The sequence below is a fragment of the Ochotona curzoniae genome, unplaced genomic scaffold (genome assembly GCF_017591425.1).
Source record: "Ochotona curzoniae isolate NIBS_2020 unplaced genomic scaffold, NIBS_Ocur_1.0 contig_2210, whole genome shotgun sequence".
NCBI classification, from domain to species: domain Eukaryota; kingdom Metazoa; phylum Chordata; class Mammalia; order Lagomorpha; family Ochotonidae; genus Ochotona; species Ochotona curzoniae.
In genome coordinates this window covers 4,648,036-4,673,471 of record NW_024465369.1, presented here as the reverse complement: position 1 = coordinate 4,673,471, position 25,436 = coordinate 4,648,036, and the positions used below count along the sequence as shown (strand labels likewise).

General features: G+C 39.1%; 1 protein-coding gene across 1 annotated transcript in view; it reads right to left on the bottom strand.

Moving 5' to 3' along the window:
* The window catches only part of THSD7B (thrombospondin type 1 domain containing 7B), a 717,619-nt gene that overhangs the window by 566,483 nt on the left and 125,700 nt on the right, over positions 1-25,436 (bottom strand). The window contains exon 2 of the mRNA XM_040971516.1: positions 574-1,387. Within this exon, the coding sequence (XP_040827450.1) occupies positions 574-1,387 (814 nt within the window). The remainder of the gene's footprint in view (positions 1-573; positions 1,388-25,436) is intronic.

The following is a 25,436-nucleotide window of genomic DNA, read 5'->3' as shown; positions in this document are numbered from 1 at the left end:
TAGGAGTTTTGATCCATTTCTTCAAACAAATATAACTTTTGTCAGTTATTTTTTTTTAAATCAAAGCAATTCCAAAGGAAGCACTCTTGGATTAACTTTCTAGTATTCATACTAATTGAATAACCAGTAAATCACTTCAGTAAGAGTCTTCACAATGCTGAAAACAAAATAAACAAAAGCAAGAAAAACTTTAAAAGCAAGCACTTTGAAAAACAATAAATACTAACATCATAGAATCCCATAATTTCAAAGTCAGATTGATTTTTTCTCATCATAAAAAAACACATAGTCTAATACAGCTGTGACAAAAAGAGCTTTTTTTATACGAGTTGCTGTCTTGAGAAAATGTAGAAATATACAACTTGCCCTGTAAGATGATAGTACTACTCACCCAAGAACTTAAGCGTACTGCCTGCTCTAGAACATAAATCTTCTATTATTTCTAACTTGAAAATATCTGAAAGAAAAACTGCAAGAAATTTCAACTTGCCCACCTCATTAAAATCCATCCCTGGTAAAAAAGCATAATGCTTTAGGTGACTCAGAGACACAAACACTCAAGAGTTCTCTTACCTTATGAGGGCATTTTTCCCATCGCTTCTCGTACACCAAACTTGCCGGGTTTGAAAACCTATCTCTAGGTCCCAGGGCAGAGAATGGCGATGGTGATCTTTGTAACTTTGATGTCTGTAGGTGATCTGCTCATCCGAATCAGAGCTGACATCCACAGCAGTTCTTCCCGAAAGATTAACTTCTTTCAAATGAGGCAGTCTACATTTACTCCAAGGTCCAACTTTAAGGCTGTAAGTGTGTTCCTCCTCTCCAAGAGGACAGGAAATGGGAGCATCACAGACTCTCCACTCTGTCAGATTTGGACATGGCAAACCACCGTAGAGTGGGGGGGCCAGCGCCACACGAGTTCTGTGCTGCAAGTTCTTGCCACATCCCTTGCTGCACTTGGACCACGGGGAAAACTCAGAGACAACACAATCTCGGGGACAAGGAATGAGGCACGCTTGCTCTGTGGGGGGCTGAGGGGCAAAATGTTCACATACTTCATTAGCAACCGTGGTTCTGTTGAGCTTCTGAAGACAGCGCACGGTCCGGTGCTGCAGTCCGTGCTGAGCTGTCACACACTCTGAACTCCGAGGCTTGACTTCGCCTTGGCCCAAAGGAACAAGTACACAGTGGTGCCAATCGGAAACCTCCCACTGGAAGAGTTCACTGTGCCAGTCGCACACGCGGAAACAGCTTCTCTCTCTTGGAGGCCGGTTGCTCTCATCACAATTGGACAGGTGACTTGTCCACCCTTCAACGTGAAAACACCACACTGCCCGAGTCTGGACTCCTCCCGGGCCACAATCTCCTGTACACTTTCCCCAGGGACCTGGAGGCAGAAAAAAACAAGGGTGTCAGTTACTTCAGAGATGATGTTCAGGAACCCAACATAGTTCAACACAGTTCCTAATACAGGATCAAAGTGTGCATTTTGGGGGAGAGGACACAAAATAATTTAGTGGTCACAACATGAACTCTGTAACAATTTGCTCTTGTTAAAACTTCCACTGTGATGCTACTTGGGTCAATTACTTCACTATGAAAGTCTTAATCCCTTAATCCCTACATAAAGTAAAGTATAATATAAGTACCGGCTCATGGTGCTGTTCTGAGGATCAACCATATACAGTGCCAAGTAAACAACACAGACTTAATAATAACTGGTACTACTGTAACTACCATGTCCCAAAGCCTACATATCTAACTCCAGATTAATACTTTCTAGTTAGGAAGCATTTCATCTCAATGAGAAGCCTTAAAGCCCAGATTTTAATAAAGTAGGATTTTTTCATGCTTCCCAAGCTGCAGCTTGTATCTTAGGAAGTTCAGAAGCACTGTATTTTTAAAATAAAACTTGACAAAACATCCTAAATATATTTCCATTTTCTAAGGAAGGATGCTCAGTTCGGGTTGGTTTTTGATGAGCATGGAAGAATATCTCATTTAGGGGGAAAAGTAGACTAGTGAAAGAAGTCACAGCATGGGATGTATTGTGAAAACTCTAATATCCTGGAAATAAACTTGGAGACTTCACATGGGAACTGTATCCAAGTACATCTTCCAATGTTTTGTGACAGGAAAATCCTTTGAACTAATCCATGAGTTTTTACGAGTAGGGTTCTCAGTAATAGGCAATGATTCCCCCTTCTTAGGCCTGGGGATCTAGGGCAGTAGCCCTTTCAAGGTACGACACATGCATGTTTATAAATGCTGAACAGTACATTTAGGAGGGCAGAGTCCAATGAGAATAGTCCCTCCTCATGTTAAATTAAGTGTTGGGAACCACCAACAGGTACGTAACAAGCACTTACAAAGTGAATTGTATATGCTTGGAATAAATGAAAGCCAAATTGTGAACAAGATGTTTGAGATGAAGACGAGAGCGCTCAGCAATTGACCTACAACAATTTGCATTTCTCAGGCATGGAGAGGAAATGTGCTCCATGATTTATTCAGCTGTATTTGATTGTGAACTTATAATGCACACATGAGTGAAAATCACACAGCCCTGAGGGCCTTTGCCATTTCAAAAAATATGCATAGAGAAGTACAATGTGACCTGCAGTTTGAGAAATCTAGCATTCTTTATGCAAGATTTGTGAAAAACCTGAGCAACGGCAGGGAGAAAGATGACAATTTACCACATACATAAATCATGATTACACTCAGCACTTATATCTGAGATAATAATAAAAATCCAAAGAGATAATTGAAAGGAACAAATAAAGATCCCAGTTTTTAAGAATCAGTCATTGCATGCCTTGATAGCAAAACAGGAGCCATATAATAAAAATGAACAAAATGTAGAAAAAAAGGAAGTATTGAAAAGTTGAACAATTAACAACGTGGCTCAAAACTGAAATATACTGCATTGCTTTCTTGAAAAATGTATCAGATACACAGGAATGTATTTCTGTATATGTCTACCTGGACCAACTTTGCATGAAACTACCATCAACCTGCAATGTATTACCCTTTCTATAGGAAAACAGTTTGCTGTCAAATAACCCTCTAGGTGTTTTAAGTCACATCTTTTTCAATTAACATGTTTACATTTTGGTTAACAGGTGAATTGTTTGGATATGGAAAGATAGCACCGATGACTATTGGGTCACATTCAAATGTAGAACTGATTCCTCTTCTTTTTCTGCCTGTGTTTTTGCAGCAAGTGTAAATATGTGAACACTCTGATGTGATGTATTTCTAGAAGTAGAAAAGTGCTGGCACACTTTATTTTCTTAATTAAGTTATCCTGAACTGGATTAGCTTTAATGAATGTATCACCACATATAAATCATCGCATTTAAGACAGGCTGCTGGATGCTGAATTTCAGGTGCTCTGGTACCCCAAGTTGCCTGCAACAGCGAATAAAGGAGACTCTGGAGGGCAAGGGAAAGATGCACTCTCGCTACAGCTGCCACCTGGTATGTGCCACTGTGGGAAGCAGCAGCCCTGATTTAGTACCATGCATGCAACAGGAAGAAATGTTTGCTTTATTATTCATTTTTCCTAGCCACAGCTTTTATGATCCTGACATTGTTTTATTTTTAACTTGGCCAAGGGGGGGTCATCAGTGACATGAATGATACTGCAGGGCGTTAGCATCTTAAGCAAATTATTTGTGGGTAATTACTACACCAAAGCACTCATAAACCTCAGAAGTACAAAATCTGACATAAAACAACCTTGACTCACCTGTAAGATGCTTCATTTCCAAGAAATCTCTTGAAATTTATGTAGGAACTTTCACTTTCAGAAAGCTTCTACATTGATTACAGAATAAAGCAATACCTCTCTTACACAGCGGATGCTTAGCTAAGAAATTTCTCTTTTGAAAATGCATCTAAGAATCCGAGGAATGAGGAAAAAAACGTCTCATTCATTAGAGCAACACTTAATCATTAGCTGCTAGTCAAATACTCTATCAGTCTCTGGGAAGGTAAAATGAGAAAGATATTAAATATCTCTTGCAAAATCTAAGCAGACCTGTAATGCAAATTTATTACTGCAGAGAACACTCAGGTCTTACACTTACTTTATACACAATATTAACAATCTTAAGGCTTCATTTTCCCAGAGTTCATTAGAGCTAAAATAATAAACCAGTAGCTAGGAGGGAGCCCAGAGGTAGCCATACTCATGAGAACCGAAAGAGTTTCCAAGTCTCTCTATCTAAATCAGTCATGACTACCACTGAACTCCACTATCAAGCCTTCCACCACTCTCTGACACATCTTAAAGGAAGCCTTCTCATTAGGCACACCCATTACAAAGTTATGCATTGAACATTAAAACAAAAAGCACAGAAAAATTCAAGAGTAGTTCTCTGCTTTTTATTTAACCAAACCCACTTTACTTTTTCACAGCAATCAAAGAATCTTTCATTAACACAAAAATTACTTTTTAAACAACATATTCACAGGCTGAAAGACAGATTTGGTAAGAAATTCTGATAAATCTTTTTGGAAAAGGTTAACAGTACATGTGAAGAGCTACTAAACACAGCTTCATTTTCATAGGTGTAAAGATTTACTTTCAAAGGATTTCTTGATTCTACCTAAGACTACCATGGAGCACTTGGATGGGATATTTGTATTTCAAATGAGCACAGGAATTTTGACCCATATCCCTGGCCCTATTGGGTTTGGTTGTGTTTTTGTGTGACACTGACAGCAAAGTATAAATCCACCTCAACTTTATGGACAGATGTCTGTGACTCAAAGTAAAGGCTTCTGCAACTTCTCATTTCTTACTACAAGTCACCGGCAGTTGGGGAATCCATTACAGGTAGTTCAACAACAATGCCAATTAGAAATATATCTGAACAACTCATTAGCTAACACAAAAACCACAGGGCCAGAAAACTGCACTTATAAAAATTGTTTATCAATATCTCTGGTTTTGAATTCTACTTTCTAAAAATTCTAAAGCCTAAAAGGGACTCAAGCCTCATATATTTCATAACATTCTGTCAGAAGTGAGTCTTTTGGTATCACTAAAACCTATGCCCTACTAACCTCTCAGAGAGTAGGGGATGGAATGGACTCATAGCTCACAGCATTTGCTGGAAGAAATGAAGACGAGACAAATTCATTGACTTGCCCCAGATCAAAACACCATCATGGGAGCACAATGGGGACTGATAATTACATTCCCAGACGCTCAATCCAGTGATCTGTATAGTGTATCACAGTAGCTTCGACTTGAAAAGCTGTAAGTTTGCAAGGGAAGAAGTAGCCATCTATAAATGGTTGTAAACTAATGAGCAGAGTAAGGAAGGACTGATGGATGGATGTAAGGAACAAAGAAAGGAAAAAACAGAAATACACAAATACTCATTTAAAAAGACAACAAACTGTCTGTTAGTGCTGATATTTCCCAGCCTTTTAAACTTGCTGGAGCACATAGGTGCTACCCAAAATCTAACACGGCATAATCATGGAGAACACGGCATAATCTGCCACTCCAGTGTATCCAGCAAGTTCAAGGAGTTAGCACAGGGAGGTGCCCTCAAAAGCTAATCAGAAATGACATCTCTGGAATAACTACAGGAATGATAAGACATTTTTAATATCTAGTGTGTTCCTCCATTATATATACATTATTGATACTATTTCTGTGTCGCGAGTTAAGAACATGAATCCATGTGATTACCCAATAACAAGCAAATCTCTCAGAAGCATCCATCATTCTTACATAATTCTTTCCACAGCAATTGCAGAGGCCAGTTGTGAGTACACACAGTCTGAGCTGCCGAGGACTGTATAACATCTCTCCAGCCCAAAGCCTCTCATGCCTGCCTGCATCCCAGTACACAGGACTGACTTGAGTGTTGGCCTCAGGACTTCTAGGGCTCAGTAACCCAGCAACAGGTATTTTTGGGGTGTTCTCATCATACTAATGTGGCTCAATTCAAGTTTGAATTTATTCAACCCATGCTTCAGCCAAGTCATATGGATTGCCTGGAGGGATGGAGGAAATTAAGTTATCAATTGTTTCCCATAAGTTAAGTAGGAAAGGCAGTAAGGAAGGCTGAAGCAGAGGAAAGCAGAATCCCCCATGTTGTCCTTGCATACGTCACTCTCCCTTAGCTTACCGACTATGTGGTACTGACTGCTACCTTAGGAGGGTCAGCACTCTGCTTGCTTTATAGCACTAGAGAGCAAGCTGGAGCATGTACAGGAAAGGCTCAAGCGTTTACACAGTGTCCCTGTTCCAAATAGAAAGCTCTACCACACAACCAAAATCATTAGGTGTAGGGTTTGATACATAAGACTTTCTTATATGATGCTGGTTTGGGGTTCAAGGAAAGGCAGTAACATGGAAGTTGCATACACATACATAAAGAGTGGGATGATATCCAAACATTCCAATTACCATCAAGCTATTTGAGAAGCAACTGTTCCAGGGGAAATATTTGCCCTACCATGTAAAACAGTCACATCCCATATTAGAATGCTCTGTTTCAGTATCTGGCTCTTCTTTTGATTGCAAGTCCTGGAAAGCAACTGTGATGGTGCAAATAGCTGGGTTCTCATCTTTCAGTCGGCAGGCCTGGATTGAGGTGCTAGCTCAATTTTGATCCCATATGGTTGCCAGCTCAAATCTCAGCAGTCCTGCCTCACATCTAGCACCATGCCTGTGCCTTAGGAAAGCAGTTGAGGATGGTCCATAGCCTTGGGACCCTGCACCTGTGTGGGAGACACAGCGGGGTCTCTGGGCTCCTGGCTTCGGATCAGCCCAGCTCCAGCCATTGCGGCCACTTAGATGGCGAATCAATGCATGGAAGATCATCCTCTCTCTCTTCCTCTCTGTGTATCTGACTTTCCAATAAAAATAAATCTATAAAAAGTAACTTACCCTAAAATAAAATAAGATCACACCCAAGACAGTATTTCTCTTAATTACTTCAAAAACCGCCACTGTCATAGTTGCCTGGGATTTTAACACTTAAGAACACATCTCCCCAGAGTAGATACTTGTGTAATGTACAAACGAAACCAAACAAAATTTTAGTTAAATATTGGTAGATAGAACATTTAGTTCATTTTTCCCAAAATAATAATTCTTCCATTTTCAAAACAGCAATTTTAAGATTAGGTGAAACTCTACACTTGTCTAGAAAACAGTTTCCAAGCTACTATATTTGGGGGAAAAAAGTTTGAGAAAAAGAAGCATCATAGCAACATCACTATTTTTCTATCTGGAAATTATTATGAATATCCAGCTGCCTTATATGGTCTACAGTGAGCATGCTGCAGAATTTTGTGAAGATTTGCAAAGATATTTCAATCACCCATTAGTTTCACCTCCAAATTTCCAGTCTCCTCATCACCAGTGCTACCTCCTGGTATCAGTTGAGTAGGACTTGTCGCTTCCAACATTTATGCAAGCTATTTAGATTCTAAAATCTTAGTTTTAGTTGTCAATAGGTTAAGAGTATACACTTGATTTAATGAGTGAGTCTGATGGGAGGTATTTAGCTCACTGGGAGTGTGCCTTTGGATGGTGGTCCTGTGTGAAGGGGATGATTATTTTGAATTCAAGTTTGTCCTATCTTTTCCTTCTCTCTGCTTCCTGGCTCAAAGTCTGTAGACTTGTTCCTCCACACCTACCAGGAACAGCCCACAAAACCAGACACCACCTGATCTGAACTGTGACCTTCAAACCCTTAGCTGAAACAAACTTAACATTTAACCATAAATGAATGAATGAATAAATAAATAAATGCGTAAGATGCCAAAGAGGAGTTTTTTTTTAAGTGACAAAAAGTGACTAACAATTAACATCGCCTTAGTACAAACCATCACATTCCCATGCATGAACGAGAAGGACTGACACCTGAGGAATTTGTAGTTTCCAAAATCTATTGTACCATCCTTCTTCATTTGTCCTCAATATCACTGTCATATAAAAATAACTTGTTAATTCAAATTTGTGTTTCTTTGGATGTACATGATCCGGATGTCATTTCTCAGCTAAAAGCTCCCCAATCAGCAACTGATTCCTTTCAGAATAGAGAAAAATAAAATTCTTTTCCATGCTCTCGTTGCAGATTATTCTTCCACAAAACAATTTGTATAAGACAAAATGCTACATGTTAATCACAATAAATATTTAGCAACATCATCTTACTTTGCACCCTCCCTCCTATGTTCTCTACATTCCGGCCTATTCATTGCTGTCATGATTAATTAGCATGTTAGCGCACAGAACCTTTGATCTAATTATGCATAGCTCTAATCAGAATCATCAAGGAAACTGATTCAACAAGATGCTGTTATCAGTTTTGTCCGAAACACATATCAGATCTTATCACCTCAGCCCCTCTTTAGACCTAGAAAGAGATGGGTCATAAAATTATCCTAAAAGTCACCAGTTAATCATGATACCAGCAATGCACCAGATGCTACACTTCATGATTTAATAACAGTCATGTCATACAGTCCTTAAAGCAGCCACACCAAGTGGACTAATCTTAATAGCAACCTCCACATACATTAACTTCTCCCAAACATTCTCAGAAAAATCGGCAGCAGGAATGAAATGCAGGAAAATGTGATGATTTTAGCGATCACATTCTCAGGTAATCTAAGAAAATACTCAAGAAAGCAGGGTTCAAGAAGGTGTGCAAGGCAGCTGTCAATGTGGACTGCTATTTTACCTGAAGATGACGCACTGGAAGCTAAGGGAAACCCTACAAGCTGTCAGGATGCAGACTCGCATCCAGACCTCAAAGATGATGCAGAAAACGTTGCCAAGCTCACACCCAAGAAGGGCTTTATAAATTCTGAAGGCTGCAGTTTTGGCCAAAGATTAAGTCCCGACAACCAGGCAGGGTCGAAGGACAAGAGGAACATGCTTAAGAAGTACACATTTACAGAAACAGATTTACACGGAGAAAGTGTCCGACAACATTTTGAAATATGAGTCTAAATATTTTTCCTTCCTTCTCTTATTTCTCTCACTTTTAAAATGAATCATCAGTGGATCATTTTCTCAGCGGAGACATAACATACTCTAAGAGGACGACACTTCGTTTTGTTGGCAGCCTCATCTATGTAGTGATCCTCTAAACCATATTTCTTGGAAATAAAACAAAGAGGCTTTTTTTAATGTCCCCTCTTCTGCCAGCAGCAGGACTGATAATAGAAACTCTGATGTCTGGGAGAGACAGAGACTCTGTACACCTGGCTTCCTTAGCTGAGAAATGTTCAAGCAAAGCAGGACAAGTCAGTTAGCACTTCCTGAAATCCAAGAGACCAACACAGTAGAAAGTTCTGTAAGGATCAAGCACAGCATAAAAATTCTTGGTTAAATTTCCAGCCAAAGGAACTGACAAGCATGAACCTTTCAGAGAAAAACTCAGGTGTATTGGCAGTAGGAGGAGCTCAAAATAAATCAAACTAAGTTAAAGGATATTGTATTTCCATTTTTTTTAGATGAGATGTATGCCTGCTAAAATATTGACCACTGCACAAAAAAAAAAAAACCTTAAATGTTCTCAGTGAAATAATAATAAGCACATCCCCAACCAGGACATGCAAACCTTCACTCAATACCCTGAGGAAATCCATCCTCATTTCACTTTGTCCAACTGGTTGAGCACGTGGAAGTGGCCTGCAGCCAGTGTCCGCTCTTCTGAGTACTTGCATGATTGGAACTTTCCAGGGTGCTTTGTGGAAAGTGAATTGAAAACATGTCATCTGAGCGATGGAGGCATTTGATATTTGCATAATTATACTAATTATTATTAAAGTGTCATTTATCACTTAATAGATTTACTGTTAGGTCACAGACTTTTGAAAAGAATATGCTGAGGCTTCCGAATTCCTGGAAACAATGGGATACCACACAACCACTCTGCCTTTCCTGGGGTAGTCACCTCATCCCATTGTAATTTAAGATATCACAGCATCATCCAGGAGTTTTCAAAATGCTTTCAGTTAAGTAAGTCCATTCTCCAAAGTAAGCACATAAAGAGAGGTCCTTTTGTAACAAAAAAAACTTGGGAACAATGCAGGGTTAAGACAAAATTCAATGATTTTTTCTTTTGTTTTTCCAGAATACCTTCAGGCTTTTCTATGTTGTGAAACTACTTATATACTTTTACAGAGTGTAGGGCAGTATCACAATACACATCGCATGTAGTGATCAAATCAGGCAAAAAGCATTTCCAATTCCTCTTTTTTTTATATATGTTTAGAGTCCTTGAGCTGCACTCTTCTGATTTTTCATAGAATAAATTATCATGAAGCATAGTCACCACACTGTGCCGTGGGACACCGGAACTTACTACATCTCTCTAGTTGAGCTTTGAAACTCCTCATACAGCCTCACTCTCCCCCTGTTCCCTGCCTGCCACTCTTTGCAGCCTCTAGCAATCACCACTTTGCATTCAGGTCAACTATTTTTGGTTTCCACGTCTGAAAGATTACATGCTGAGATTGTTATTCTGGATCAGGCTCATATCCTTTCCATAAAATCTTCCATTTCCATTTTTTCAAGACACATAAAAGAATTTCATTCATTTTGATGGCCAAATAATGTTCTATTCTTTATATATATTGTATCTCCTTTATCCATTCATCTTTTTAAAAATATAAATTTGATTCTTCATGATGTATACATAGTTGATTAGGGTGGGAAGGGTTGAAGATGAGGGGAAAGTGGGTGAGACTATTGTTTCCAAATTCTTTTTCTTTCTGTGCCTGGAGGAGGTAGGTGGGAAAGTCACACCCAGCCTCCCAACACCTCAGTACTGGGGGATAGGAAACAGCCACACAACATCATCCCAGGGTACCCAATATGGAAGGCAGCTGTGCTCATCACTATACCACCAACACAACCAGAGTACCCAATATGGAGCATGCTCCAAGGGTTCCACTCCAATGGTTTTGATAATTCTGAAATGCTGTTGATCTCACCAATACAAGGATGAGAAAATCCTCCCAAGGTCCATTGGCTGACATAGTCCACCTCAGAGTCAACACTTGGCTGGGGTAGTTGACCAATTTGTTCTGTCTTCTTCCTCTGCTATAGTAAGATATCCTCTACAGCTTCCAATGGACTCCTCTATTCATCATGTGCACCTGGGTATGTTATCCTTGCTCCATCTAAGCCACTGAGGCAGCCTAGTTCCAATACATGCACTTCACGTTCAGACCAAAACCCCCTCGATTCTCCCCATGGTTTTGGTTCCAAGTCCAGCAATTCAATAGGAGGATCCCCAAAGAAAACTCATCTGAAGTGATCCCAGACCTGATTCGTGTGTGCTTGCCAATATGGGTTCCAGCTCATTCCATCACCCATATCAGCCCATGCACACACTGGCATTGGCAATTGTTAGTTTGTTCTGTTTCCACCCCCTTCTCTTACATAAACCAATGGATGCTGTGGCCCAACCCTGCCCTCCATACACTCAGCCTTAATGTATGCCAGCGGGAACTGCAGCCTTGTCAGAGTAGTCCCCAATAACCCCCACTAGGGTCACCCCCAGGCCTGGTTCCTGTGCTTGCCAGTATATGTGCCACACTGGTCCAGTCTGTCCCACATCCCATTCAGCTCTCATGCATGTCATCGGATATTGAAGCCCAACTTAACCCAACCAACCCCATGACACTCATGCCAGTGGGTGCCACTCCCTTTCTAGCCAGGCTGTAGCCCTGGTTCTCATGCTTGCTCATGGGAATTGCAGCCTGTCAGAGAGGAGTCCAGTTTTGCTATTGACCCATTCCCAGTCCTGGATGTTGCTCTCTTCAGTTGGTTCTGAAGTCTAGCTTGACAAGAATTGCCCCTAGTCTCAGCACTTGCCAGACGATGCTGTGGCAAAGCCCAACCAATCTGCACCCTCTCCTTAACTAAGTTCATATGCAGTCCAACAGATGTTGTGACCCTGCCTGGCCTAGACTACCCCCACTCCCAGCTTTCACACTTACCAGTGGGAGTTACATCTCAGGAGGGGAGCTCCCACAAGCTCCCACCAGGCTCTCACCCTACTCTCCCAAGGCCTTTCACATATTGTTGGGTGCTGCAGCCCAGTCTGGCATGGTCTGCCTCACTTCAGCATTTGGCAGTGGGTACTGTAGCTTGGCCTGTCCAGGTCTGCCCTCAGTTCCACCTCATACTGGTAGATGCTGCAGCCTAGTCAAGCCCAGCCAGCTGTGAACTGGTTGGTGTTGAGTCCTGACGTGGCTGGTCCCGCACCCCATCCTGGTTTTCAGACCTGCCAGTTGATGTTATGAACTAGCCCAGAAAGGCCTGCTCCCAAATCTGCGCCACATGTGTGTCAGTGGATACTGTAACTTTTCATGGTAAGGGCTGCTCCTATCCTTAGTTTGTGCGCTCACATGCAGGGACTGCATGCTCACAGAAGAATTCCCCAAGCTATTCTATCAGGTCTCTTCCCTGTGGCAGATCTCATGCACCCTGGTGGCTCCTTGGACCAGACTGTCTTCATCTTTCTGATTTATTTATAGTTGGAAAATCAGATTTACAGAAGGAGAAAGAGAAAGATCTTCTGTCACTGATTCACTCCCCAAGTGGCCACAATGACCAAAGCTGAGCGGATCTAATGCCAGGAGCCAGGAGCTTCTTCTGTCTCCCACATGGGTACAGGGTCTCAAGGCTTTGGGCCATGCTCTACTGCATTCCCAGGCCTCAAACAGGGGTCCCAGTACATGCAAGGTGAAGACTGTAGCCACTAGGCTACCATACCAGGACCTGCATTCATCTTTCAGTGGATGTCGTGCTTAATCCCATCAATTGGCTGCAGTGAAAACCATGAGTGTATGCTGATTTCGTTTAAATATATACTCAGAAGTAAAATAAACAGATCATAGAGCTCTGCTTTTAATTTTTTAGAACATACTTTCTCCATATCTACACTAAGCTGCATTCCCAACAACAATGCATTAGTGTTCCCGGTTCTCCATTTCCCTGCTAGCATTTGTTACTATTCTGCGTTTTGGATAATAATCATTCTAAGCAAGGGTGAAAAGATGCCTTCTTGCAAATTCGATTTCCATTTCTCTTATGCTAATAGCGTCAATCAATTTTATATATTTTGGATGATTTGTGCAACTAGGAAAAAATCCTCATTTTCCATTTTCAATAAAACTGCTGGAGTTTTTTCCCTGTGTTTTTTAAGTGTTTACATGTTGACCCTTTGCCAGACAGTTTGCAAGCATTATCTGCATTCCACAGGTTTGCTCTTCATTCTGTTGGTTTTCTTTGTAGCGTTAGCTATCATCCCTTAGACAATTTTTAGACAAATTTTTATTTCATTTTCTGTGTTTTTTCATTGTTTTGTAAAAAGCCACTGGCTTATTCCTATGTCTTGAGGTTTTTTTCCATGTTTCTAGTAGTTCCAGTTTCTGGTCTTACAGTTAGGTTTTTGGTCCATTTGGGGCTGATTGTTATATAGGAGTCGATTTTTAATCTTCTGCATATAGATTCACTTTCTCAGCACAAGTCATTGGCATCATCTGTTGTCAAAGGGATGATTCTGTCACCTTTGTAGAGAATCAGCTGGCTGTAAGCATGTGGCACTATTTCTGAGATCATTGCTGTTTGCTCCTGCTTTAGTGCCAAGTCTGTGCTGTCTTGATTATGAGGTCTGTAGTAAATCTTTCTATCCGCTATTACGATGTTGCTGGCTTTGTTCTTTCCATTCAAGGCTGCTTTGGCTTTTAGAGACTTTGTGCTTAACAATTTGTTATACGTCTTTGACGATGTCGTTAATATTTTGGCAGGAATCACATTGAGTTTGTGAACAGCTTTGGGTTATATGGACATTAAAAATATTGATTCTTCTAATCTATGAATACAGACACCTTTCTTCTTGTTGTTGTGTCTTCAGTTTACTTTAAAAGTGTTTTTGCAATACTCACTATAAAAGTCCTTTCACATTCTTGGTCTGATTTGAAGGGAGCTTTCATAGATCACTTAAACGAGGCTTTGATGAGTTCTTCCCCAGCAAGCTGGTTTTGACACATAAAAACTCTACTGATGGCTGTAGATCTTTCATTCTGAAACTTCGCAAAACTTATTTGTTCCAATGATTTTTCAGTGGATGGTTTAAATGTTTTACATACAAAATAAAATCACCAACCTTTATATCTGCACATGATTTTTTCTTTTTCTTTTTCTTCTCCAATTACTTAAGCTTAAACTGTCAGTGATAAACACAACGTGAATTAGAGTGGTTACAGGGCCCATCCTCGTAGAGTGTGACATTTTAAGAAAAAATGTTGATTTTCATTAGTTTGATGTTAGCTGTGAGTGTGTCATAGATGGCTTTAATTATGTTGATGAATGGGCCTCCTATCCTTAATTTGTTTAGTGATTTTACTGCAAAAGCTGTTGAGACTTATTGAATGCTTTTTTACATCGATTTACATGATCACACAATTCTTATCCTTTATTGATATTAATTATGTACACTAAGTTGAATATGAATTATACTTGGATCTGTGGAATTAATCTTACTTCACCATGATGAATGGAATTTTGCATATACTTTGGAACCAAGTTGCTAGTATTTAGTTGTGAGAATTTTTCCATTTATGCTTATCAGGAATAACAGTCCATAGATTTTTTTTGTTACCAATTTTTTTCTATCACTTGTATATTTGTTGTTCTAGTTTTGGTACAACTCTGGCCTTCTAGAAGAAGTTTCCATGATACCCGATTTTAAATTTTTTTAAAATATATTTTGAGAAAAAAAATGATGCTAGTTTCCCTCCTGAAAAGTTTGATAGAATTCAGCAATGAAGATATTCTATCCTGGAATTTACCATTTATAAAAATTATTTACCTTATTTGAAAGAAGTAAATAATGCCCAGTCATTAGTTCACCTTCCAAATGTTGATAACATTGAAGGCTGTGTCAGACAATAGTCAAACTGAGGATTCAACCCAGCTCTCTTCCACGGTGGCAGGAACCCAACAGCTAAGGTTGTACTTGGCTGTCCAGCTTCCAGGATACCCATGACCTGAAAGCTGGATTTGAGAGCACAGCTGGCACTAGTACTTAGGCACTCCATTTTTGGATGCCAGCATCCCAAACAACATCGAAACCATCACAACAAACACCCAACCTTTCCCTGGGTTTGTGTCTGTTGGAAGACTTTGATTACAGATTCCATCTCATTAACTGCTATTGGATTATTCAATTTTCTATGTCTTTACAGGTTCGATTTTGGTAAGTTAGATATGTTCAGAAATGCATCCATATTTTCCAGGCTTTCCATTGTATTGGGACAGAACTGTTGACTTTCAATACAGCCTTTTATGACCATTTATATTTCCACCATAAGTTGGAATACATTATTTTTCCTTCCCTGATTTTATTTATTGAGCAGTCATATTTTTTAATTAGTCTAAATCAGAGTTCATTAGCTTTTCTTTTCTTTTAGAAATCAACTTTAAATTGAAATGAATGAAATAAAGAAATAAAGCTCAGAACCATCATAAGACTAATTTACATTAACTATCATTTTGAAGGGAATTGTATTCTATAGTACCTTCTCACAAAATCAATAGTTAGTTCATGATAAAGATATGAAAATTTAATGTTGAACATAACATTCTACTCCCTAGGCACCAACTTACAGTAACAAGCTATTAGAACTCCTTGTTCCCTTTATGGTTTCAGAGAATTAGCTGAAGCACCCCCTAATTTCTGTCCTGAAGAAACACATTATGAAATCATTTACCACTTTAAAGTAATTGCAGTCTATGCTTCCTCATTCACATCATGATTTACTTGAGGTTCCAGACAGATGAAGTCTCTCACTTTCTCTTCTTTGCTTGTTTACAACTGACCATATAAAGCCATGGGGAATCTGAGGTTCCCAATCTACTGAGTCTCAGAAAAAAAATAATAATGCTTTTTGTTCATCAAGAGGAGGAAAATAATTTCAAGTTTTCAAATTCAGACTAAGCCAGCTGGTTAATCAATGGTTTCTATCCATATTGCTCCTGGAACATATTTGTAGCACCTGCCAGTCCACAGAGTTCTCAGTGAAGTTTCCTTGAAAATAAAACTGAAATATTCCTATTTGACCTGTTTCCTTTTTATAACAACTACCAACACAATATCAACCAAATTAACACGGAAGCAAAACATCCTTTGTGGAGCTGCCAAACCTTCTGTTGTATCAAGAGGGAAATGATTACTGATGCAACGATTTCAGTAGGTTTGGATGTCTGGTCTGTACATGCAGCACAAAATTGCTAAAGGCTAAGGCGTGACAGTCAGCTGCAGCCAGAAAATCAACATCTCCCTCTCTGACCATGATAAATAATAGTCATACTTCAGAGTGGCTCTACCCACTACATCTCATAAAATAGGTATCAACATTTACATTAATTTGGTTTCCCAAATATCTACAGCAAAGGTTCAATGCACTTTAAACTGGAGAAAGCCAGTCTGTAGAAAGTGCTTTGCAACTAGCACATCTGGGCTTGCTTTCACTGTTTGGCACTCCATGACACTGCACAAGATATACTTTGCCTTGGTTTTTAAAAAATTTTAAATAGTTTTAATTTCCATACAGAGTTGGGATATAATGACATTCTTTTTCTCACTGCTCATCTGGATGGCAGAGACCCAAGTGCATGAACCATCGTCTGCTGCCTCCTAGCATACGCATTACGAGGAAATGGAGATGGGTCCCAACTCACACACTCCTATACGGGATGTGAGTCTCAAACACAGATTTAACCACATGTATGTGAAAGACTATATTGGATACATTCAGGCTGTATGCCTCAAGAAAAACAGTATTCAGAACATATGTTACACACACACTCAGTTTAAAAAAAAAATGACTTCCAATTCCACATTGCTCTTTATCAGTCTAAGAATCTAGTATTTATTCACATTTAAATCAATTTAATAACTAAGCCTAAAATATTCAAAATTGGAATTTTACTCATCAATATAAAACAGATTTAGAGATTATAACTTATGTGTATAATACTATCTACATTACTGACATAAATTTAATTCAATTCTGTAGCAATTTCTATGTTTACAACAGATATCAGAAACATGTCAGAAATGCCAGAAATAAATACTAAGCCACCTCTGCACTCAGGCTATTAAGAATCATCCAGACAAAACTTCATCCAAACCAATCATTAGACAAAGAATTAACGTAGCTATGAAAATCGATGTATAAAAGCTGCTAGAAACACTAAGAAAAATTCATCAGAAAATCAGATGTCTCATGGACAGTTTATCTCTCAAAGAATGAAATCATGCAAGCAATATGAGGAGATACAGCTAAACAAATTCATATTTTAAAAAACTTGATTTACTCAATAGAATGAAAGGTAAGTGGACAGATATTTCAGCCCAGTCCTTGTGAAAATGGATGGGGATGTGGGTGGCATGAGTAACTGTCAGCCTATACCTGCTACCTGGCACGGTACTAAGCTAATATTTAAAGGTTCCCTTGCATCTGTGATAGAAATAGCTTCTCAGTGATATTCCCCACTTGGCTAATCCCTATGAGGGAAAAATTCACACAGCATTTTGATTTAATATTTATAGAAGGATGTTCTTCTGTAGGCACCACATAGCAATGGATGTATTTCAAGAAAACTGTATTTTAAGGGAAAAAAATCTACTCATGACAGATATGTCTTTTCACATTTCTACAAAGTGTATTTAGGAAATCACAGTATAGTCAAATGAGTAACTCTCCTGGCAACACTGTTAATGATAATACATTTCATTCATCACAGATAATAACAAGTTTGATAGGGCACCTGACAAGAAGAAATGAATAGTTTTCTGAAAAAAAAATCTGCAATGATTATATGTGCAATGAGGATGGCATAAAACAAAGATGTAACAAAAAGTTTATTTATGCTGACATTTCATTAAAAATTTGCATGGACATATGATTATTCAACAAAAGAAACTGCAAAGCTATCATATAGCATATTTTGATACTAACAGTGAATATTTCATAGGAATTAGTAAAAAGCTCAAAATCACTGTTCTCAAAATAATGGATTAAAAATACTTGTATTCTATATGAAAAAATCTGAATCATTTAATCATTCTTGGAAGTCGCTGGTCATTTAAGTGTTTGTGCATTTTGAGTATATGGAAGCACACTTTATGTACGTTGGAGTACTGCTGATGCAGTAGGTAGTATATCATCAAACTACTGCTGCAGCAATTCTAAGGTCAAAGCTATTGCTTTTGGATTTGATACATTTTGTACGTGATTTATGGATTAATTTTATGGAAAATATGTAAGCTATATGTCCCAAAAAGCATTTTATGATATTATAACAATAAAACATTATAGTTACGGGATGCCCTTCATCCGGGCATATCAAAGCCCTTCCCTTGCATTAGTTAATCCTTGTAATAACCCCTCAGAGGCAAGAAAGTAATACCCAAGCTGCATTTTTGGAACACAGCAAGCACCAGAAACTTCTCCAAGTCCACCTAGGTTTAAAGCTACTACAAACCATTAACGCATTTATGTACTCATACTGACTAGTATGAGCCTTAGACACAGTGCTGGAAGGAACACTTGGAATTTTCCAGGTAATGTGTAGGAAACCAAGATTGTAACACTTCTCTTATTCAGAAACATACTCTAGTCATTCAGAAAGAAGCAGATTTCTGTGATAAATATTAATATCATAAATTTTGCTTTCTGTGCCCAGCGTCTTGGCCTAGTGGCTAAAGTCCTCGCCTTCAACACACCGGGATCCCATATGGACACCAGTTCTAATCCCGGCAGCCCCATTTCCTATCTGGCTCCTGCTTGTGGCCTGGGAAAGCAGTCAAGGACAGCTCAAAGCCTTGGGACCCAGCACCCATGTGGGAGACTTGGAAGAGGATCTGGGCTCCAGGCTTTGGATCGGCAGAGCATCAGCCATTGAGATCACTTGGGGAGTGAATTTATCAGACAGAAGATACTTCTCTGTCTCTCCTCCTCTGTATATTTCTGACTTTGCAATAAAAAAAATTAGCTTTCCAAACAACAGACAACCTTACAAATCAAAGAGCTGCATCACGCCACTGAACTTACTGACCATGATTACACACATATCCCCAACAATGTTGGGCAGTTATTTTCTAAGTAAATTAGCTAAAGCAAAATGAAGATCAAGAAGGAAGGCTATAACTGAATATTAGAGGCATGGAAAGCAACAGTGAAGATTACCCAGGTAGTCTACTAATAAGCCAAGAGACCCACACCTCCACAAAAGGCAAACCAAAGAGTTCAAAGTGCATGGCAGTCTGAGTACAATTAGGGTCAGGAGCAGTGAATGCTGTTGCTTATTAGTCCCTAATGACCTTGTAGTAGGCTATTTTTCAAAAGCTCCAAATGTTAACCTCCGACTCCTGCAGCTACAGCCTTTTTTTGCTTATGACTTTGTATGGTAAATTTGTCATGATGTAAAATCTGTCTCTCCAGGCCCTGAAACTGTGCTGATTCTCTTGACTAAACTATCTGAAACAATGAGGTGGAATTGACAATTTCAAGAGAAGCCTCCTGCACTCCAGGTGCACTTCCGCCCACTGAGCTAGTCTCTCGAGTGTAGTGTGTACAAGCTGGACCAGCCTGTGTGAGCATGACAGGCTTCAGAGAGCAGAGATGAGTTACAGGAGTGGCAACTACCTTGGCTTAGACAACTGACAGAACATGATCTAGCAGTTTGGAAATGCAAGAGCAAGTTCAGCCCCCATCAGCCAGCCCCAGTCCAAGTCAGCAGAACCAGCTAACTGACTAAAGCATATAGACAGTTCTAGGTGGGTCACCCTATTTCAAAATTCTTCTAAGTGATCATTAACTGATGAAACAGAATTTCAGAAAACATCAACTATTATACCTAATAATGAACTTAATCATGGGAAAAGATCAAATTCTCCCTGGTATCCTGTTCAATAACTCAGAGAAGCCATGGAGATACTGTTATCCAACTAAAAAGCCCACTAAAATACATTTAAAATTGTAAAAAAAAAAAAAAATCTAAACTCCAGCTATTGCATGAGTCTCATTTCCAAGTGTAGGATGTAATATTAATTTTTCTAGACCTGAAAAACAGAATTATGAAAATTAGTATTTAAACATGAATTATAGAGTACCATGTATATTACATCTTATTTTTATGCATGGTAAAGGTTTTCTTCAATGTTCCAAGATATAAATTATAATCTAGTTTTAAAAGTCTATCTTTAAAAAAATGTTTTTAGAATATCAGCTACCTGACATCTGAAGTGACTCTATCATTAGCAACAATTTAAGGTGAATTAGGGCTTGCCTAAAAGGACTTTTGTTCTAAGTTATATGTTGATTATAATTGAGCACCTTCTTAACACATTCTAAACATTTTAACACCTCCAAAAATCATCAACAAGTTCTTCTACGGGAATAAGCTACCTCTGGAATATTGGTACACATCTGCTGAAGGTGCCTGTTCCCTTTTAGGGAAAATTACGGATAGTTACAGAACACCAAGGGTTAAGTCTACAGCTAAGAAGCACTCCCTCGCTGACAGACTCAAAAACACTGAGTACCAATTATATGTCTGGGACGATTTTGGACACAAGCATAATAGAGATGACTCAGAGAATAGGGTCCTAAGGAAATGCGATCTTGTGGGGCGGTCAGCACATGCAAGTCAGTGATCTATGTGCCAGATGAAAGAGAGGTCAAGTATCAACAGAAAACAGCACTGCAATCTATTACAGGAGCGTTCTTTGAGTGCTGTTAAGAGGGATCCTCAGACTCTCCTTGAAAAGCATATAAAGATTACTCAATGACATTAATTCATGGGTGATGCCATGGATAATTTCACAGCCGATGTAATTACAACATTGAATACATGTGTTAAGTATAACTGCTTTTCTCCTTTGTGAACACTAAATGATCTCCTGTTCAGAACTGGGTACTGTGTTTATTACTAGGTACATGCTAGTCAACAAAATCCATGTGCTCTTGACCTCGCGGAATTTACATTCCGGTTTCATCCTTGTCTTTCCTCTGAGGCAAAAATCTGACAAAACACAAGGGCTGTGAAAAAATAAGATCATGCCTTCAACAAGGAATTGGTAATGATATGCCTCTACTTTTTGCTACTGTAAATTGTACCCCATGTCTTCACGGTGCACAGGTGAAAGGGGCATGAAAGTAAATTATCAATATACTAACAGCAGTGACAAGAATTACAACCTGGTGCTTCTTGAGTACTGGTGCTTAAAATATCTTCTCACCAAGCCCTCACAATACATTGATTATCCTCTCACTGGCAGCTCGAAGACCTAGGAAAGGTTAAGGTACCAGATCAAGGTCACACAGCTCCTCAACTGCAGAGATCATATTCACACACAGAACTTTCGGCCTCATTGTCCAGACTATCCTCTAGTAACACAAATTCTTCTGATCCATGTCCGTTTCTATCTTTAAAGAAATCCATTTCATTTCAGAAAAGTTTTAAGTTTACAAAACAAAAATTGTGAATAATACAAACCATTCCCACAGGCCCTTCACCCCTTGAAGTCCCATATGAGCCTTGTCACAATGAAGCACTTCCAGAAGAGACAAAGACACAAACACATCATCTCTCATTCACAACCCTGCAACAGCCAGGGCTAAGTAAAGCACCCACATCACCCACATTGGTGGCTGGTCCTCAAATACCTGTAACATCTGTGGGTGCTGTCCAAGGCACATAATCTTAGAGCTTGAGTGGACATCACACACCTGGTACTCAAAATAGTGCTCTCACAGGGGACATGACTTTCCTTGCTGTGCCCTCCATCCCCAAAACTGGATAAGCCAAAATTAAATATCTGTATCCCTTAAGATGAAGAGATCCAAAGAATTAATTTCTATGTACACATATTTTGACATCTGTTTTCCTAATAACCAGGAGACTTTTCTCTAAGTATCTTGCATAATCTTCTGCTACAGTATTCAATATTGTCAATATAAAATATAGATTAAATTCCACATGTGTGTGTCAACAACTTTTCTCTACATTCAGATACTTATACTTTCCTACAAAAACACACACACACATATTTCCTTGATAGAAGAGAACATCTTTCTCATGAACCAGCATGTTCTCCATGGGGTTTCGGACTATGATACAGAACACAGGTCTAAGACTGATAGGAGTTGAATGAGGACAAACCTCTTCCCACCTTAGCTACTATAGGCACACATGCACCTTGTAAAAGACTCCTCAGATTACAACAAATCAAAGTATTTCTAAAGCCGTGTTCATGGATTGCTAGTCCTATCAGGTGTTCCACATGAACATGAGACTATGATCTAATAGCCATGAGAATCAAACATGACACTATACCTCCTGACTTACAGATGACAGACGCACGATGTAGAAAGCAATGAGAAATCCCACAGTGAACTGCTTCAATACTTTTCAGGATTCTGAAGGATCCCTTCGTTCATACAACCCAGTGGAACACATAATGAAAGAAACATCAAGCCAAGGGAAAGTGCTCTAGAGAAACTACACATATCAGGGCACAGGAGAAACTAATTCTCCAATTTTGCTTTTTAGGATATCTACAGACTCAGATTTTGCAATATTATAACAAAATGGCTTGTATAACTTTCACTATATTTAAAATTGTACATTGATTCTGAGTAATTATTTTAATAAAAATAATAGAAGTATTCTGTAATAATGCAAGGTTGGTTATTCTTATGATGAGGTAACATTTACTCTCAAACAATGCTCAAAAAGCCAGTGGAAAACATCTGTATCACTCTCAGTTTAATGTAAAATATTTTCTTATTCTATCCCTAACACAGAAATACAAATGTAACACAAACTAGACTACCAACAGTGATGTTCTTTGGTTGATGATAGGGCAAGTTTAAACATACATCTTTGTTAAAATTTCTATTATACCAATATAAGTAAGATAAAAACAGGCTCTAGCTTATGAGAAACAGCCAAAGCATTGCTTATCTGAATATTTACTACGATTATTTCAGGTTCCAGAACGTCTAACTGTGACAGGATGCTCTCAAGAGTGCCCATAGCATGCCATAGTCAATCCTATCGCTCATCACTTGGCATTCTATTTTCTCTCTTAGTTGTTAATATACCTTCTGCATTGGAACTTCTTAGTTCATCACTGCAATTCCAATGCCTGGCATGGTGGACGAAACACAGCAGGCATTAAATATTTATTGAATAAAAGTCCCAATGTTTTCTAATTTTCTAACTTTCTACCAAAAATGTGACAAACATAATGAAATATCTGTGTTCTGAAATGACAATGGAATTTGCCCTAAAATGACATATTTTATTAAGCACTTGATTGATAAACTTGACAGTATTTTCTATTCTGTTTTCTTGGAAATTTTTATCTACTAGTAATTTCATCCACATACAGTTAAAGGTTAACAGGATCCCTGCTACTTAGTATACAATTTTATCAGCATGGATACCTAAGCACTGTGAAGTTAACTGCTCTACCATGAGTCTCTACATTTTCTTCAGGTTAGAATACAATCCTCTAAGCCTAGGAAATCAGAAGGGTTGATACTTCGAAGTTCAAACAGCCATTTTTAAAAGTGCAATCTGCTTAAACTCCAGAAGTTGCATTCAAAATCCCATGATATGGTGATTATGTATGCCTATATACCTACATATAATAGGGACAGGTGGAGTGATAATAAGCTAATCCTGTCTGAGACACCAGCTTCCCAAATGGGTGTCACTTCATGTCCCGGCTACTCCACCTCCAATCCAGCGCCCTGTTTATGACCAAGGAAAGCAGCAGAGAATGGCCCAAGTCCTTGGTCCGTGAACCTAGGTGGGAGGTTGTGAGCAACCAGTCCCGGGTCTTAGCCTGCTACCTGGTAGATGTGGCTTAGAGCCTACCTGCCCATAACCTGAGGCACAGCTTCCAGCTTTACACATGGTATGTGATCTCTGACATGACTAAAAGGTCAAGAGCAATAGACATGCCTTCTAGTCAATTATAGGATCTTTGTTGCCTGGGGGGCTGCCAGAAAATGCCCTCCTGCCCTTCCCTTCCTTAACCTTTAAAACCCTGGAATTTGTGCCAAATAAATGGGCATTTCTCACCAGCTTGTCTCCAGTAGTTCTCAAGGCCGAAGAACACTGCTGCTTTACCTTCAGTGACCTCAGGGCCTGCTGGCAGGTTTAAACCCCAAGAAGAGGCTTCTGGCTCCAGATTGGCCTAGCTCTGGCCACTACAGCCAACTGGAAAACGAACCAGGAGATAGCAGAGCTCTCATTCATTCATATTCTCTCTCTCTCTCTCTCTCTCTCTCTCTCTCTCTCTCTTTCTGCCTTTCAAATAAAAGTAAAACACATCTTATGAAAATGGAAATAACAATAAAATTAATTAACATTTACTTAATGCTAAATATGAAGTGAGAACTACACTAAGCAATGTATTATCTTAGTTACAACCCACACCACAAGGTAGATAATACAATACTCCAATGCTGGGGACTTGAGGCAAGCATCCTGCGTTTACAAAGTCAGTAAATGCCAGAGTCAGGGTTATAATGAACCCAGATTTATTTTCATGTGTTCAACAGGATTTACTGAGTGCCTACTCTGACCGCCCATTGCTCTTATCATGAGAATATGGTAGTGAACATTCAGAGAAGTCTCTAGGCTATCAATATTTACACATGAAGATATAAACTTAAGTGCATGCATGACAAACTGTGACAGAGAGACTGAGAGTCTTCCACCTAGAGATGCTGGAGTCTCCACATCACTACTTAGAAGACTCATGCCAGCCAGGAAGATCTGCTCCCAGCCACTATGAGGTCTACTTGTTTTATTATCTAGCATTGTCCTAAATTATACCAAAGCATGTGCTGTGGATTTCTGTGACTACAAAAACAATCAAACCAGATGCTTTATGAGGATGAGCACATGTCCATCACTGAGTGGTGGGGAACAGATACTATCATCTGGAAATCCTTAGAAATCATGCTGTATACATAGGCAACGGCATATTTTATAAAAATATGTTTCAGAACACCATCACCTGTAACAACGGGGAAGGCTGACCAAATGCCTTCGGGACTTGTGGCTCCAGGGAGCTTGACTTTTAAAAATCAGCTTGTGTTGTCTTAATGTAGTAATTCTTTCCAGTGTGTTATAAAAACTGATTGTCTCAGGGCAAGGCTAAATGCTTTGGAAACAAAGTCAGTAACATGCTGGGATGGCAAACAGTCAATGAATCTAAATATCAGCAGATAAGAATGAAAATTAAGGACATTTGCTTACTGGAAATTAAAATTTAAACAGATTAAATTAGAGACAAATATAACACAATGACTGTTGTTCTCCACCTCACACAGGTTTTTTT